This window comes from Acomys minous (assembly GCF_964271855.1).
Source record: "Acomys minous genome assembly, chromosome: 17".
Taxonomy (NCBI): Eukaryota; Metazoa; Chordata; class Mammalia; order Rodentia; family Muridae; genus Acomys; species Acomys minous.
The window spans coordinates 57,842,851-57,860,578 of record NC_140500.1 but is presented as its reverse complement, the minus strand read 5'-3'; the positions used below and the strand labels follow the sequence as shown (position 1 = coordinate 57,860,578).

Here is a 17,728-nt window from a genome sequence, read left to right as displayed (position 1 = left end):
ATAGCTAATACCCCAAGTAGCAGTGTGCAAAGTAGGGACTGTGCACATGCGTGTAGACACTCGACACTTCTTCTCAGCCTCACTGATGAGCAGGCAGCACGCAAGCCGTGATGGAACAGTTGAGGAGCCACAGGAATCCTTTACAGAAGGGCAGGTGACTATCCTGGAGTACAGGGGATGTTCTGTCCACCACACCCACAGGCTTTAATAGATGTACGTGCTTTTTATAAAATCTAAACTAGAAGTGGCAATCTGGAGAGATGGCTCAGTGGCTGAGAGCTCTAGGTACCCTTCCAGAGGAGCCATGCTCCATTCCCAGCACCCATATGACACCTTACAAGTGTATAGCTCCAGTCTCAGAGGATCCAACACCTCACCTCCAGGAGCACTGCCTGGTCATGGTGCACAAATATACATACAAGCAAACACCCATACAAATAAAGTTAAAAAATTATTTTGAGTATCACAAAAGTTTATTTAGCAAGTTTCATATGAAAACATGTATGACCTGATTGTACACTGTAGTCAAACAGGCCCCTTGAAGAGGGATGTGAACTCCACTGAAGAGCTATTGTTTAGACTTCGAGCATCAGTGTGACCCTCGGTCACAAGATTCATTGAGATCAAAGTAACATGGTATTCCTTGTTCATGTCTGCCACCATTCAACTTCTTATTCATAAATTTCCTCCACTCTGGCAGGCGGGTCTTACAGCAGGAGAGAGTGGCCTCACACTTACACACATGGCAGAATCTTTAAACATGAAGTAGGGAGCAATTGAGGATGATACCTGACACTGACCCCTAGCCCCCACGCTCACACCAATCCATAGGCACCTGCATGTACATGTGCGTGTGCGTGCGCACATACACACACGCAAATGTGCGCACACACACAAACGTACATACATGCAAATATGCATACACATCACACACACACACACAGTGGGGGATAATTGCAGCACATGTAACCAACAAAAGATTTGTATGCAGAATATATAAAGAGCACATATGAGTCAACTTTCAAAATTGGCAATGGAGGAAATTAGCTAAATAACAGTCGCAGGCAATTTCACAGAACATTTGAACCCCAAATGTGGAAAGTTTTCCTGCTTTGGTCAAGTGCACACTAAAAATTAAAAAACAAAACAAAACACCCTTTTTTTTGCTCAGTGGATTGGCAAATCTGACCCGCAAGAGTTGGCCAGGAAAGGCGGGGTAAAGTGGCATTCAAGTACAGCTTGAGCAAATGTGCGTTCACTAGGAACAGCTGAGTTCCGGGACACTGCACCCCACTGCTCATCCAGAAAGGTTAAAGGCAGCGTCTTCATAGCATAGCAATGAGCAGGGACAGCTCACATCTTTTCACAGGAGACTAGGTAATGACAAGTGGGATAAAGAATTCTAGGTAGGAAAATTAATTAGAAACAATGCAGAATACGTTCAAAAGCTAGGAAACTGAGTAGGAGAAGCATTAGCTTGAGGTTATTCTGGGCTACAAGGATAGATAGAGTGTCAATAGATTAAATACAGTTAAACAAGCAAAGGTAAGCATTGCTTAGGGACATGTGGACACATGATAGCAGACATAATAGATAGAAAGATGATTGATAGGTAGTTACGGTATATGATATGACAACGGAGCCACGGGAGTGTGGGAGCAATAGCTCAGTGGTTAAAAGTACTTACTGTTCTTACAGAAGACATAGACTTGGTTCCCAGCGCCCACATGGCACCTCACGCCATCTATAACTCCAGTTCCTGGGGTTTCAATGCCCTCTTCTGCCTCCAGACACATGACGCATATACACATACCCAGCCAAGACTCTCATACACAAAGAAGTAAATTTAAATATAGAATGTATATATTTATCTAATACATAATAAAGCTTCAGTGGTTAACTAAGGCCCTATGAATATAGTGAATGCCTTTCAAGGGAAGAGGAAACGCAAAAATCAGGAATTCCAAGAGATTATACATCAAGCAAAAACAATGAAAAAAGGCAAAAACATACTCTTGATGAGAGAGAAGAAAAATCTAAACGCTTCCAAAAGGAAAACAAGATAGAAATGAGACAGGGAGGAAAGGAGGCAGAAATGGAAGGCGGGGAAGGTGGTGTGCCTGGGGCGGTGGGGAAGGGGTGCCTGGGGCGGTGGGGGAGGGGGTGCCTGGGGCGGTGGGGGAGGGGTGCCTGGGGCGGTGGGGGAGGGGTGCCTGGGGCGGTGGGGGAGGGGTGCCTGGGGCGGTGGGGAAGGGGTGCCTGGGGCGGTGGGGGAAGGGGTGCCTGGGGCGGTGGGGGAAGGGGTGCCTGGGGCGGTGGGGGAGGGGTGCCTGGGGCGGTGGGGGAAGGGGTGCCTGGGGCGGTGGGGGAGGGGTGCCTGGGGCGGTGGGGGAAGGGGTGCCTGGGGCGGTGGGGGAGGGGTGCCTGGGGCGGTGGGGGAAGGGGTGCCTGGGGCGGTGGGGAAGGGGTGCCTGGGGCAGTGGGGGAGGGGTGTCTGGGGCGGTGGGGGAGGGGTGCCTGGGGCGGTGGGGGAAGGGGTGCCTGGGGCGGTGGGGGAGGGGTGCCTGGGGCGGTGGGGGAAGGGGTGCCTGGGGCAGTGGGGAAGGGGTGCCTGGGGCGGTGGGGGAGGGGTGCCTGGGGCGGTGGGGGAAGGGGTGCCTGGGGCGGTGGGGGAAGGGGTGCCTGGGGCGGTGGGGGAAGGGGTGCCTGGGGCGGTGGGGGAAGGGGTGCCTGGGGCGGTGGGGAAGGGGTGCCTGGGGCGGTGGGGGAGGGGTGCCTGGGGCGGTGGGGGAAGGGGTGCCTGGGGCGGTGGGGGAAGGGGTGCCTGGGGCGGTGGGGGAAGGGGTGCCTGGGGCGGTGGGGGAAGGGGTGCCTGGGGCGGTGGGGGAGGGGTGGTGGGGAAGGGGTGCCTGGGGCGGTGGGGGAGGGGTGCCTGGGGCGGTGGGGGAAGGGGTGCCTGGGGCGGTGGGGGAAGGGGTGCCTGGGGCGGTGGGGGAAGGGGTGCCTGGGGCGGTGGGGAAGGGGTGCCTGGGGCGGTGGGGAAGGGGTGCCTGGGGCGGTGGGGGAAGGGGTGCCTGGGGCGGTGGGGAAGGGGTGCCTGGGGCGGTGGGGAAGGGGTGCCTGGGGCGGTGGGGGAAGGGGTGCCTGGGGCGGTGGGGGAAGGGGTGCCTGGGGCGGTGGGGGAAGGGGTGCCTGGGGCGGTGGGGAAGGGGTGCCTGGGGCGGTGGGGAAGGGGTGCCTGGGGCGGTGGGGGAAGGGGTGCCTGGGGCGGTGGGGGAAGGGGTGCCTGGGGCGGTGGGGGAAGGGGTGCCTGGGGCGGTGGGGAAGGGGTGCCTGGGGCGGTGGGGGAAGGGGTGCCTGGGGCGGTGGGGGAAGGGGTGCCTGGGGCGGTGGGGGAGGGGTGTCTGGGGCAGTGGGGGACCGGTAGCTGTGTGACTCTCCCAGACACTGACTGGGCAGACACAGCACATGAACTGGGAAGAACCCAGTGCAGGCTTTGCTTTCACTGCTGGATATGGTGGCACATGCCTGCAATCCCAGGCTGAGGCGGGAAGAAGGCAAGTTTGAGGAGCTGAGTCCCCTGCCCTTGTCTTCCAGCTCGCCTTTCTGTGTCTCACCAGGGAGGCAAGGCCTGCAGCTTCCCCTGCTCACTGAGAGCCCCTCATGTCCGCCACACATGCAGCTCCAACATACCCAGGTTGCCCAACACGGTCACCAAAACTCCGGGCCACCTCTGTGCGCCTCCAGGTAAGGGCTCCACGGTGCTCACCGTCACTCCCACCCCCTTCTCAGAATGCCCCCGCCCCCCACCCCATGCACCATTTGAGTTCCTCAGACACCACACATACCATACAACCATACATACCCTTCTGAAGGAGCCACAGGTTTGGGCTTTTGGGTTAAAGTTGAGGCTTCTTTGTCTTTCTGGTTTCTAGTCTCCACAGCCAAGGGCTGCTCATCTCTTTGTGGCAGGTGCCTATGCCCCTCTTCCTTTACTAAGATGCAACAGAGAGGGCGCACTGAGTGGCAAGAGAAGAGCCCCACCTTAACCTTCTCCTGTAGTGTCTTTGTTTAATCCAAGCTCTGGACCGATGGCCTGCAGAAACCTTATCAGGCTAATTTTAAAATAAAATAAAATTGCTGTAACATTAGCTTTTTTTTTTTTTTAGATAACATCTCACTGTGTTGCTAAAGCTGACCTCAAACTAGGCCTGGAGCACTTCTTGCTCTTCCAGAGAACCTGGGTTCAATTCCCAGCACCCCGTATGATGGCTCACAGCAGTTCTAGGGGATCTGACACCCTAACCAGACCTTCATTTGACACAAAAACCACAGCTCTCATCTTAAAAGAATAAGAAGTAGTTTATTCTGGAGTCATTTGGGATGAACATGTCCTGGAAACACCAATTTAAATTACCCCAAATTTAGCCGGGTGTGGTGGTGCACGCCTTTAATCCCAGCACTCAGGAGGCAGAGGCAGGCGGATCGCTGTGAGTTCGAGGCCAGCCTGGTTTACAAAGTGAGTCCAGGACAGCCAAGGCTAACACAGAGAAACCCTGTCTCGAAAAACCAAAAAATATAAAAATAAATAAATAAATAAAAATTTAAAAAATCACCTCAAATTCCATATTCAAAAAAGGAGAATGGCTTCATGAAACATTTGTAATCTTCCAGAATAAAGAAAACAAGTTGAAAATGCATAGGTGAGTATATCAGTGTGGTGGGGGAGGCTTGACTATAGGCTGCAGGCATCCTGATAGCACTCTTAGCTTTAGGGTTGGGGGAAGCTAGGGGTCTGATAAGTCAATAGATTCTAAAATGCTTTTAGCTATTCATTACAAGATGTTAATTCAAAACAGGCAGACAAGGGATGGCCATTCTGAGGGCTAGAACTAGCCCAAGATAAGATGGCAACAGTCTGGTACCTACACAGTGCTGAAGTTCTGATTTGTCAGTCAGCCTGCAGCCACAGCTTCTTTTCAGGAGCTTTCACTCACAGGACTCATGTGCTGCGCCTACGTACATGCAGGCAAAATACCCTTACACATAAAGTAAAATAAAATGAATTATTGATTAAATGGTTAACCAACAGCTTGTCATGCGTGCAAAAAGTAGCTTCCAGATGTGCCTCCCTCTCAACTCTTCATGACTTTAGTTTAAAATTAACTATCTCTATTTCATTTTAAGTGTATTTTTTTTCATAGACTTAACAATTGTTTCCATGTTTTCAAACAAATGAATTCTTGTCAAACAATAGAAACAATGGCAGAGTCTACCAACATATGGACGGATAAATAACATATGGCTCATACATGCACAGGCCAGGGATTAATAATTAGCCCTTTCTGCTTGTATATTTGTGTATATTGTATATGCACAAATGTGTGTGTGTGTGTGTGTGTGTGTGTGTGTGTGTGTGTGTGTGTGTGTGCATATGGAAGCCAGAAGGTAACACTGGCTACTCTTAAGTGATTTGAATGAGAATCATCCCCACAGGCTCATATATTTAAATGCTTGGTGCTCAGCTCGAGGAACTGTTTAGGAAGGATTAAGAGGTGTGATCTTGTTGGAAGACGTGTGTCACTGGGTGGTGGGCTTTGGTATTTCAAAAGCGACCAGTCCGGCTGGTCAGTTATTGGGGGGCCGAGGGGGGTCTCAACCTGTGGATAAAAAATGGGTGAGAGAGAGGCAGGGCTCAGGGAAACCGTAGCTTGTCAAGAGCCGTTTATTGAAGGTGAGGGCAGGCTTTTTAAAACCTGCTTTAGGGAGGGCGGGGGTAAGCGAGGAGGGTAATGGAAAAGTACAGAATCTTCTGGGGTTGAGCCCCGGGAACATCTGCAGGGGGAGGAGTTTTCCTGGTTGAGGCAAAGCAGGATGTCTCTGTGGTTATCTCAGGATCGGATCGCTCTCTTCTCAGGGCTAAGCCGGATGCCTTGCGTGCCTAGTGAGTGGCCAAGCAGGATGTTTGCTGTAGATGCTGAATGGGTGGGGGTCGGCCACGGGCCGTTTGGTCCCTGGCACAAAAGCCTATGCCATTCCCGGTTATCTGTTTCTCTTTGTCTGCCTCCTACATTTTGGATAAGTATGTAGGCTCTTAGCTGCAGTGCTATGGCCTCCTGTCTGCTTTCGTACCCCCTGTCATGATAGCCATGGACTCTCACCCTCAGGTACTATAAGTGAGACCCCCAATAAATTCTTTTTTGTTGTTATTGTTGGTTGGTTTGCTGGTTGGTTTTTCGAGACAGGGTTTCTCTATGTAGCCTTGACTATCCTGGACTCGCTTTGTAGACTAGGCCGGCCTTGAACTCACAGTGATCTGCCTGCCTCTAGCTTCCAAGGGCTGGGATTAAAGGCGTGCGCCACCACTGCCCGGCCCAATAAACTCTTTTATAGGCTGCCTTGGTCATGGTGTTTTGTTACAGCAATAGAAGAGTAAGACAGCTGTCTTCCTCAGTCACTTTTCACCTTTTATTACTTGAAGCCAGAGCTTACTGACTTGGCTGTCTACCTATTCATCTTGTTCTTGGGATCCCCTGTCCTTACATCCCCAAAACTGGCATTAAAAGTGGTTCACCATGCCAACTCAGCCTTTATATGAGTGTTAGAAATTCAAATTCTGGTCTTCAAGCTAAAAAAAAATAATAATAAGGTAGAGAGTCAGGCATGGTGGTGCACAACTTTTATCCCAGCATTTGGGACGCAGAAGAAGAGTTCAGGGCCACACTGGTCTACATAGCCAGCTCCAGGACATCTAAGGGTACATGTACATGCCTGGCATGCCGCAGGGCCTGGATTTAACCCCATTAATACACACATACACACATATCCATAAGGAAATTGTGATACATGTTACAACATATATGAGCCTCAAAAACATTATGCTAAGCAAAGTGAAGGAATCCAGACACAAAAGGCCAAGCACTCTGATTCCACTCACATGGGATGCAGGCAAAGCACATTAGGAAGCAGGAAGCAGACATTAACAAGGGCTGAACCAGGAGAAGATAGAATTACTTATTGTTAGTGCCCACTGATGAAAAGTGGACACTGGGCATAATTGCTTAACACTATAATTGTAATTAGTACCACCAAATTGCACAATTAAAAGTGTCTTAACAGTTGCGTGGGCAAGGGAGAAATGCCCTCCCCTCCTCACCCCTTGCCGCCTGAAGCAGGCAGCTGTGTGAACTGGCCCTGACATCACGAGAGGTGGAGAACTGTCTCTGCCTTCACCAGCTGCAGCACTCGGGAGAGCTGGCCTTTCACTTCATCTGGGCAGCACAGGAGAGCTGGCCTTTGCGGCAAAGTCACTGGTGAGCCAGCCCCCAAGGGCATGAAAACAGGAGAGCTGACCCTTGCTGGCTGAGGCATTGGGTGAGGTAGCCAGGGCAGTGCTGGAGAGCTAGCCCTGGTGGTGTGGGTACTGGAGAGCTGGCAAACTGACTTACTCATCTACCTCCGGGCCCAGATCTAGAACTTTGCGTTGGTCCACCCCAGCATCTACTGCATCCATGATCATGTACTGGAGCACATGAAAAGACCACTGCAGGACCCCCATGACACAGGGCAACAACAGAAGAGTCCCCATGAGGACCCAGTACTGATGATGAAGCAGAAACCAGAGGCCTCGAAACAGAGGCCACCAATGACTCATTGCAATGAACATTTTCAAGTCAAGATGTGTGGACAAAAGGGTATACTGTATGGTACACTACAGCTTCCACTTCAAGATTTTTAAAAACAGTATTTTATTTTACTTTCTTTTGTGGGAGAGGTTGCAGAGGTGGAAGGCAGCTTATGAAGGGGCAGAGAGATGAGTGGGATTGGGGTGCATGATATCAAATTCACAAAGAATCAATAAAAAGCTTTTAGGATTGTCTTGACAGGGCTGGAGAGATGGCTCAGTGGTTAAGAGCGCCACCTGCTCTTCCAAAGGTCCTGAGTTCAGATCTCAGCAACCACATGGTGGCTCACAACCATCTGTAATGTGACCTGATGCCCTCTTCTGGCCTACAGTTGTACATGCAGGTATAACACTGTATACAAAATAATAAATCAATAAATCTTAAAAAAAAAAAAAAAAGACTGTCTTGGCAGCTCTCAGCTCATTCCTCTTCCAGAGACAGCTGCATCTTCTCATGCAGTGCCAGCCTCATCCCTTAGACATGATGGAGAAGGCCAGAGTGAACGGATTTGGCCATATTGGGCTCCTGGTTATCAGGGCTGCATGCTCATCTGGTAAAGTGGAGATTGTTATCATCAGTGACCCTTTCATTGACCTCACAGTCTATATGTGTCCCAGTATGACTCTACCCACGCCAAGTTCAATGACACAGGCAAGGCTGACAATAGGAAGCTTGACGTCAGTGGGAAGCCCATCTCCATCTTCCAGGAGCGAGATCCCGCTAACATCAATGGAGTGATGCTGGTGTGTACTATGTTGTGGAGTCTACTAGTGTCTTCATCACCATGGAGAAGGCTGGGTCCAAAAGGGTCATCATCTCTGACCCTCCTGCCTAGGGCCCCATGATCACAGTGATGGCTATGAACCATGAGAAGTAGGACAACTCACTCAAGATTGTCAGCAATGCTTCCTGTACCACCAAGTGCTTAGCCCCCATGGCCAAGGTCATCCATGACAATTTTGGTCATGATGGCATCATGACCATAGTCCATGCCATCACTGGTACCCAGGAGACTATGGATGGCCCCTTTAGAAAGCTGTGACATGATGGCTGTGGGGCTGCCCAGAACATCCCTGCATCCACTGGTACTGCCAAGGCTGAGGGCAAGATCATCCCAGAGCTGAACGGGATGCTCCCTGACATGGCCTTCTGTGTTCCTACCCCCCAGTGTGTCCATCGTGGATCTGACATGCCTCCTGGAGAAAGCTGCCAAGTATAATGAAAGTAAGAAGATGGTTGTCGGCGCCGCACCGTCCAGGGGAAATAAGACACCAACAACCAGACTTTTTCTCAAGATCTTTACTCAGGATTAAGCTCAGTGGGAATGGCCCCGAAGAAGGGAAGGGCCAAGCTTAAGTACAACTCAAGGGCCAATCAGCTCATGCCAGGTGTCACCTCCTCATAGGTCCGCGTCAGAGCAGGACTGCTCGTCATCAGATCACCAGTTACCCTTGCACAGCCTTTTGCCATATAAGGACTTGTTTATCTTAGAGAGCGCTCGCCGTCGGGATGGCAGAAGGCGGAAGGCGGAAGCCTACGCCATATTAAGGCGCGGCACCTCGCAGCTCTCCACAGATGGTGAAGCAGACATCCGAGGACCCACTAAAGGGCATCCTGGGCAACACTGAGGACCAGGTTGTCTCCCGCGGCTTTAACAGGGACTCCTACTCTCTTACTTTTGACGCTGGGGCTGGCATTGCTCACAAGGACAAATTTGTAAAGCTCATTTCCTGGTGTGACAATGAATACAGCTAGAGCCACAAAGTTCTGGACCTCATGGCCTACATTGCCCTAAGGAGTAAAAAGCCCAGACCACCCACCCCAGCAAAGACATGAGCACAAGAGACAGGCCCTCAGCTGCTGAGGAGTCACTGTCCCAACTCAGTCCCCAACACTAAGCATCTCCCTCAAAGTCTCCATCCCAGACCCCCAGAATAATGGGGAGAGGCCCAGGGAGCCCTACTCTTTTGAATGCCATCAATAGAGTTCACTGCACCCGCCTCCCAAATGTCTTAGCAGGTAAAGGCGTGTACCACCAAGTCTGACAACATGAGTTTGACCCCTTGGCTCACAATTGTGGAAGGAGAGAAGTGACTCCCCCAGCTGTTCTTTGACCTCCACACAGGCACACACTTATACACATACTCTCTCACACAGGCAGAAAATCAATAAATCAATAAATCAATAAATCGAAAAAGCCAGGCGCTGGTGGTGCACACCTTTCATCCCAGCAGAGGCAGACAGATCTCTGTCAGTTCAAGGCCAGTCTGGCCTACAGATTGAGTTCCAGGACAGCCAGGGCCACATAGAGAAAGCCTGTCTTGAAACATATCCCCAACATGTAAAAAAAAAAAAACCCAACTGTGTGTTATGTATATTTATCATAATTTTGAAAAATGAGAAGAAGAGAAGAGAAGAAGGCAGACAGGCAGGCAGGCAGAGGAAGTTTGAAGAAGGCTGGGCTGGCAGAATTCAATTGTGTATACCCATGTCCTCAAGCATGTACATGTGTGTGTGTGCCCAGGTGAATGCATGTATCTGGAAAGCAAAAACCAGACTGGAAAATTAGAGTATACTTTAACCAATAACCTTTTACATAACAGGAGATATTTTTCCTTAGTGAGGTTTACTTTGCCTCACAGTTGGAGGGCACAGCCCATGACCTAGGGGAAGCACAAGACAGCCAGTTACGTCCTCAGACAGGACACTGTGATGATGCTCAGAAGTGCTAACGTCCTTACACGTTTAGCATTTTCAGAATACAAGGTGTCCTTCAAATTGAAGAAATTATTTATTGACTGAAGGAACAACAAGTCTGGAGCCAACATTCCAGGTTTTCTCACCGTTAGATCCAAGTCACTAACCTCTATAATTATCTTGGCCCACGCCCTATTCCTTTCTGCTTTTGTGGGGGAAATACCAGTCTCTTAACCTTACACAAGCATAAGTGAATCCTTGTACAAACCATAGGTCTACGTTTTGCCACTCTGTGGAATGCCCAAAATTCATGGGTTTTCTTGAATTTCTGCCCACCCCAATATGGATGGAAGCATCCCTTTCGCGTTCATACCTGCAGGCTTTGGGGTTCCTAAGACAAGTGCTAGGTATTATTAGTGTCCTCCATTGCAGAATGTAATGTCAAGCTGGCCAAGAAGACCCCTCAGAGCCTCTGGCACCAGGGGGGTCGAGGTTTAGAGTAGTGTATTCCACGTTCCCGTGGCTATGTGACTGCAGAGGACACAACAGCCACCTACTCCCCCACAGAACTTTGCAGTGGGGGCTGGATAGCCGAGCCAGTAAAGTGATCTGAGTTTGACCCCCACCCCCCAGATTTCCAGAACCCACATCAACAGGCTGAGTGTCAGGGGCTTTTTATTTGCAATCCTAGCAATGGGGGAACCAAGAGGACTGGACCCTGGGGCTTGCTGGCCAGCTAGGCCAACCGGCTGAAATCAGCAAATCCCAGCCAGTGAGAAGCACTGTCGCAAAAAACACTTGAGGTTGAGTTCAGGCCTGTTTGCACAAGCACATGCATGCGTGCACATGCACACATGCACACATGCATACAGAGAGAGAGAGAGAGAGAGAGAGAGAGAGAACACGCATGCATGTGTCTCCCTCCACAGCATCACTCTCTTTAGCTTTCTATATTAGGCTTCTTGCCATTTTCAAATCATTGGGAGAAGACATTTACGAATTTTAAAGTTAACCATTAAAATGTAAAATTACTATTATTAAGATAGGGTTTCATTATGTAGCACTGGCTGGCTGGAATTTGCTAAGTAGGTAAGGTTGGCCCTGAACTCACAGAGAGCCTCCTGCCTCCACCTTTACCTTCTGAGTGCTGGATTAAAGGCGTGCACATGCCTGGAGCTAGCCATTTTAAGATACACACGCTGGCGGCATCGTTTGATAACGTTTGCACTGCTCTCCAAACATTGTCACAACACCATGACAGCTAGACTTCCAGGAGGAGCGCACGGTCAGGCCAGAGACACTTAGAAAAAACCAGGAGTCCCCTGGGCAATGTGTACAGAACCAAGCTGGGTCCCAGGGGTCATGTATGGTGACTCTCCTAGCCCTGTAGCTCTTCTTGCCTCCAGGAGCAGTCCACACCCAGACTACCTTAAGACATGCAAGCTGCTCCACAAGATCAAGTCGCAAGGGTGTAAACAATTTTTATTTAAATACCCTGTGCTCCATCCCCACCGGCTCTCCTCACCGTGTGCAGAGGCAGTTGAGCATGCATGCCTCGCTAGTCACAGGGCCATACCTAGCCCCTCTGTTCTGTGCCTTCAGACCCTCGACGACAGAGGTGGCTGAGTTCCCATCCAAGTCTTGGATGTATCTGCATGTGAGACCTTCAGGGCTCAGAAAAGACTTTCCCTTCTTTGTGCTTTTTTTTTTTTTTTTTTTTTTGCTTTGGTTACTCTGTAAAGACCTCAAGCCTTGCCTAAGCTAGCCTTCTAGAACAAGGCAATACGCTTCGGCTAATCCAAAGGTGTCCTGAGTCCCCAATAGCTGTGCTGCCAAGCTCAGAAGATGATCCAAAAGAGTCAACAGCTAAATACAATTTTATTCATTTGTGTTGCTTTTATACATTGCAACAAAGGATGCCCGAGACAGCATGGATTACAAGGAGTAGCCATTGCCCCCACCCTCCACCCCCACCCCCAAGCACTCAGATGTGCTTGAGAGAGTTAGTACTTTGCACCAGAACTAGCTGGGCTTACTTGTCACTGCTACAGAAGCAATCGGATGCTGACTGATGCACACAGGAGACGGATCATGGGTCCCCTTCCAGAGCAGAAGTGATGCAATACTTTAAATGTATCATTGGAGACTTCCTTAGTTTGGAGATGACAGAGAAGAAAGACTCACCGGTCTTCTGAAAGGCCATGCTCTGGTAGAGAGCCAGGGCCGCACGCTGAAATACACTGGTGACGATCACCACGTCACTGAAGCCCTGCGCCTGTGCAAACCGCAGGACAGTCCTGACCAGAGCTTTCCCTATCCCACACCTTCGGTGCTTCAAGGACACAGAGAGATGACGTAGCTTCAGTTGCTTCTTCTGCAGGAGTGGATCCACTATGGGTATAGCAGCCACCAAGCCCACTATCTGGCCTCCAGACTCAGCTACCCAGAAGCAGGAATCCCGAGAGCTCAGGTAGGTTGTGGTGATGTCAGCCATGTCTGTGCGCAAACACGTGACTATAAACTTTTTCCATGTATGTTTTGCAAGGACCCACAGGGAACCAAAGAGGCTTAGGTTGGAGACAAGAGCCAGAAGCCAGGAGCCCGAGGCCAAGAATAGAATAAGAGGGACCCCAAATAAGAGCAAGTGGGTTCGGGGCAGCCTCAGCATGTAGTGGAAGGTGGTGGGGATATGCTCCTCCAAGCCCTTGGTGAACAAATCCACCACACTCCTGTGGTCGCTGTCCTGGTATTTGCGGATGTGATATGAAGCCATGGCAGACTTCTGGATCTCAAATCTCAAAGGCCGAAGACACAGCTCTGACTGTATGTCCCCCAGTAACCCTGCAGAAGAAAGAAGAAGCCATGTTAAGTCTCCCAACCAAGTTCCTAGCTTGCCTGTCACCTGCTAGTGTGTGTGTGTGTGTGTGTGTGTGTGTGTGTGTGTGTGTCCTGAGCCATGACAGGAAGAGAGCATAAGGACAGACACACTAGTTGGAGTGTTAATTTCTCTCCCTGTATAGATGTGTGATACTGAACATACCGCCTAATCGCTTTGGACCGGTTTCTTCACCTGCAAAACAGGATAAGGAAACACTTGCCTCCTGGGGTCCCCTAGAAGCACCGGTGGCCCCCGTCTCTTCTACCCTCCTGGCTCCATTACTGCCTCTCTAATTTTTTTTTTGAGTGTTGAGCTAGTACCCTGTGGCAGCTAGTCTTTACATCCAACCCTTTTGGCCCCTCCCCGCCCCCATTTCTAGAGTCTATGTATTGCAAATCCAGGCTTTCCAAAGAACAAGTTTCAACAAAGCCACTGCCCCTTAACTCTGAACCTTTAGACTTTGGAACAAACCTGACCAAGAAGGCCCTGCTAACCCCAGACAAATGCGGAGACCCTCCAACCTTGCCCCCATGCCCACTCACCTAGCTGCTCAGAGCTAAGGGTCTAGCTCAGCCTTAGTGCCACGCCTGTGACTGATATCAGACTAATCTGGGACCTACCCTTTATTGGAGCAGCAGACTTGATAGGCAGCCTCATTGGCTGGAAGCTAGGTGCTTGATAATCATAAACCACAGAGCCGAGTAGCTGGGCCGTGAAGGGGGACCTTCAGGTCCACTCGACTTCACGAACCCCACAGAATGAACTAGAAGGGAATCAGGATCCCAGGTGTCTCAGGGGTCATTAGTCTCATGGTTGGAAGGCCCGCACCTCATCTTCTTGTTCCTCTCCCCCCCACCCCACCCCTCCCAGATACAGTAACTATCCTCCAGCACTGTCACCCCTCTCTGAGGCCCACTCTGGTTCCTGCTGCCGTGCTATGTTGCTCCTCCTCCTGAGCTCACTTGACACAAGCAGGAGCAAACATCTACTGGCTCAAGTGCAAGAGCTTTCATTGCTGGGCTTTTTCCTGCCCAGGCTGTATCTGCCCCCATTTTAGTGGACCCTGGAAGTCTTCACTGACTCTCTCCTCCACCTCTTCCTTAGCTGTTGTGTTGATGTACCTGCCAGGCTGAACGGGTCTTCTCAGGCCGCAGCCACTTAGAGAGGCACCCTTCTGTGTGAAAATGTCCCTGTGAAAGAGATGTCCCACCCATGCCCGCAGTTCATAGCTTTCTGAAAAGGGTGAAGTCAGTTTTTGACTGTAGCATTTAGTTCTGTGTGTATGTGTGTGTGTGTGTGTGTGTGTGTGTGTGTGTGTGCGCCCTCTCTCTTATTTTCAGAGGCAGAGGCTGGTTCTCCAAATACAAGCCGAGTTCAGTGGGAATCTCAGCGCAGCGCTGCTGACCACGGGGCCCACTTCCCAGGGGCTGGTGCAGGTAAAGGAGGCGGGTTACATAACAACTCTTACATAACCTCTGTTGGCAACAAAGACAGAAATGGAGCTGGATCGAGGAGCAGCAGCCAGAACAGCAGCATTGGCACCGGGAACCGGGCAGAGGCTAGACAAGACTGCTCTGACCTTTTGGCAAGATGTAACTCTAGCTGGGTCTTCGCTGAGTATTACTAGCTTTGGGGCACCTGTCCTTGTGATCTCTCCTGCATAAGCAACCAGCTTTCTTTGCTGAGTCATTCACCAGCTGAGGAACCGACTGAAGCGAGTCTGGGTGGACAGCAACAACCTGCACAACGTCCCTGTGCTTTGTTCGTGCCGAGAGTGGCCTGACTGCCCACTCTGCTGCGTGCTGAAGTTCCAGGCTGTCATGGACCCCGCCTACCTCTAGCCGGATTCCACCCATCTCATGAATTTGCTGGTTTGTCTGGTGCTCAATTTCTGGGTCATTTTCTTTGTTGAACCTTTAAGGGCTATGATACTAAAAAGCTGAACCTATTTGATGGTGGGTGCGCTGGTTCTGGCTCCAAAAATGAGTTCTTTTTCTCTCTTGAAGTTGTGGGTCCAATAAGAAGGGCAAGTGTTGATGGGGCACCAAAGGTGGCTTGCATACTTGGCCAAGGGCAGAAGTGGGAGGTAAACTACTCCCAAATCTACTTCTGTCCCTACTAGGGATCTGCAGTAGGAAAAAAAAAAGGAGGGATAGACTAGTTAAAAGATGGAGATTCACGGGTGGGTGGAGACTTTCCCGCAAGTGACACTCCACAACTGTCCCCTCCTTATACAGTTCTTTCCTTCTCTCATTATGGCAACGTCAAGTGCCTTGGGATGGGTGGGGTGTCATCAGACTGTAGGTTCCTTGCAATGGCGTTATAGATGTCTGCTGGACACTCTGGCAGCCTTTTTAGACCCAAACAGAACCCAAGTGAGTGACATCTGTCTAATGTGACAGGCCCTTAAGCTATCTTAGAGAGTCTCGTTTTCTCAGAGGTTTGGTTTTTCTGGAAATGAACATGTATATTTAGACAAGACACTAGGGGAAAAAAAAATCTCTTTTACTTTCCAGTAGTGACAAGAGAAAGCTTCCCCCAGAGTTGTGGTGCTGGGCGTGTATGACAGTTTAGATCTGGAAAGTTCCCAAGACACTCCTGTACTGAGGCAGGGAACAGTGTTGGGAGGTGGCAGATGTGCCTCTTGGTTGGTCCTGGGATCTATAGGAAAGCCGACTGAGCAGGACATAAGGAGCCCATGGCCTCTGCATCAGCCCCTGCCTCCAGGTCCCCACCTCTTGAGTTGAATTCCTGCCTTGGCTTCCCTACTGGACCGTGGTATGGAAGCCAAATAAATCCTTTCCTCCTCAAGTTGCTTTTGATCACAGTATTTTGGAGCAGCAATAGCAGCCCTACTGACGCAGTGTGATAGTGTCATATTTGCAACTGGCTGTTTTCTGATTGTATTTGAGAGAACGCACATTTGGCAGTGTAAGTAGGCTGGAACCGGTGGCTGGAGTGGTCATTGGAGGCACTCTGGGCAGCTTGAGTGTGGCCAAGCAAGCCAGGCCTTGTCCTTCTCCCCTATTCCCTCTGCCTTGCTAAACAAAACAAAACAACACACACACACACACACACACACACACACACACACACACATATTAGAGTACAATCCTAAAGCTAGACACCAAGGTCTGTTCCTTTATTTGGCCAGTTCTTCCGCCTGAGGCTGACTACCAAGGTCCAGCTACCAAAATATTGCAGTCCAGCGATCCAAAGCCCCTTTTGGCTCCCCTAGTTAACATGCCCAGCTAAAGTAAAACACCTCATCCTGACACTCCGGTTTCCCATTTTACCTTTCTAAACTGCCACTTGCCTACCCGCCTACACGTCAGTCTCCTCTCTCTCCAGAGGCAGTCCCTCTGTCCCGTTCCCCCATCCCAGGGACAAAGACCACTTACCCCTCCCTCTGGCCCTTTTTTTTCTCACTTCTCCTTTGTTCTGTCCCCTTCTTCCTAGTTCTCTATTTCCTGCTTTTGTCCCTTATCTCTGATCTCTGTCCCTCTGGGGTTAAGTAACTCTCCTTTGTGCCGGGAACTTTGTCTTGGGGTGTCTTGAGTCATAGGATTCAGGAAGGAGGCTATTGGTGTTTTGTTTTTGTTAAATGGATGTTGTGTGCTTACAAAGTGCTTTCTAAACACTCCTGTCCCTACCCACTGACTGCTGAGGCTGTTACCCATGGCTGTGGAAAGAGACTTCCTTTTTTTTTTTTTTTGTAGTAGGCGGTGGTCACAGTGGGGACTCTGTATCCAGTCAAAGCGCAGAGAACAAGTGTTTTTTTGCTGTAGTCTGTACAGCAAGGAGCAAGGAGAACTGTGTGTGTGGCACACAGAGAGGCACCTGTGCTTGGGAAGCAAGTTACTTGGGCTTAGAACCACTCCGTGTTTTGGAAAAGAGCCTGCATGAGGCCAGTTGTCAGGATAGCAGGGAGTTGTCAGTCAGACACCCTGAAGAGACAGCTAAGATCAGGACGCAATGCCGTGGCTGGGAAATACTAGCCTTAATACTGGCTGGAAGTCACACGGTACCAAATAAGGGGAACCTAGACAACGCTAGAGATAAGGCTGCAAGAAAAAGCAGCAGCGTCACAGGCAGAGAGACGCATCCCCCATCCGTGCATCTGAGTCCTGCGGGATGACATGGTCAGGCTTAAGTTCTGGACTTCCTGTTGCTTAGGACAGAGCCAGGAGCCAGGCTTAGTGCCAAGAGCTGTGTGGCTGAGACACTCTCGAGTCACACATCCTCTTCCTGGACCTGCGGGAACATGCCATGCTTGGCCTCCACTTGCTAATACTGGCCCAAGGGATTGTGTCTAGCCTATGCCATTAGGGGCCACACATCCCTTTCAGGTCACGAAAGCCACTTCCACTTCATCAGTGCCATCAACTTGACACCTTTAGGAAGGTGACTTCAGTGGAAACAGTGCTTTATTGCCTGAATTCTGCCACCCTAGTCAAATACACAGTGA

The 17,728-nt window shown here is 50.3% G+C and overlaps 1 protein-coding gene across 4 annotated transcripts in view; it reads right to left on the bottom strand.

Moving 5' to 3' along the window:
• Positions 1 to 12,241: 12,241 nt before the first annotated feature.
• Positions 12,242 to 17,728, bottom strand: part of LOC311588496 (N-acetyltransferase family 8 member 7-like) — a 28,225-nt gene continuing 22,738 nt past the window's right edge. Inside the window, exons 1-2 of one of the 4 annotated variants that reach the window (XM_084766182.1) lie at positions 13,803 to 13,876; positions 12,242 to 13,223 (exon numbers count right to left, since the gene is read on the bottom strand). In XM_084766182.1, the coding sequence (XP_084622308.1) occupies positions 12,472 to 13,155 (684 nt within the window). In that variant the 5' untranslated portion in view covers positions 13,156 to 13,223; positions 13,803 to 13,876 and the 3' untranslated portion in view covers positions 12,242 to 12,471. Of the gene's footprint in view, positions 13,224 to 13,422; positions 13,447 to 13,731; positions 13,756 to 13,802; positions 13,877 to 17,728 lie in introns of those variants that run through there. The other 3 variants (XM_084766181.1, XM_084766184.1, XM_084766183.1) reach the window with 3 other exon arrangements.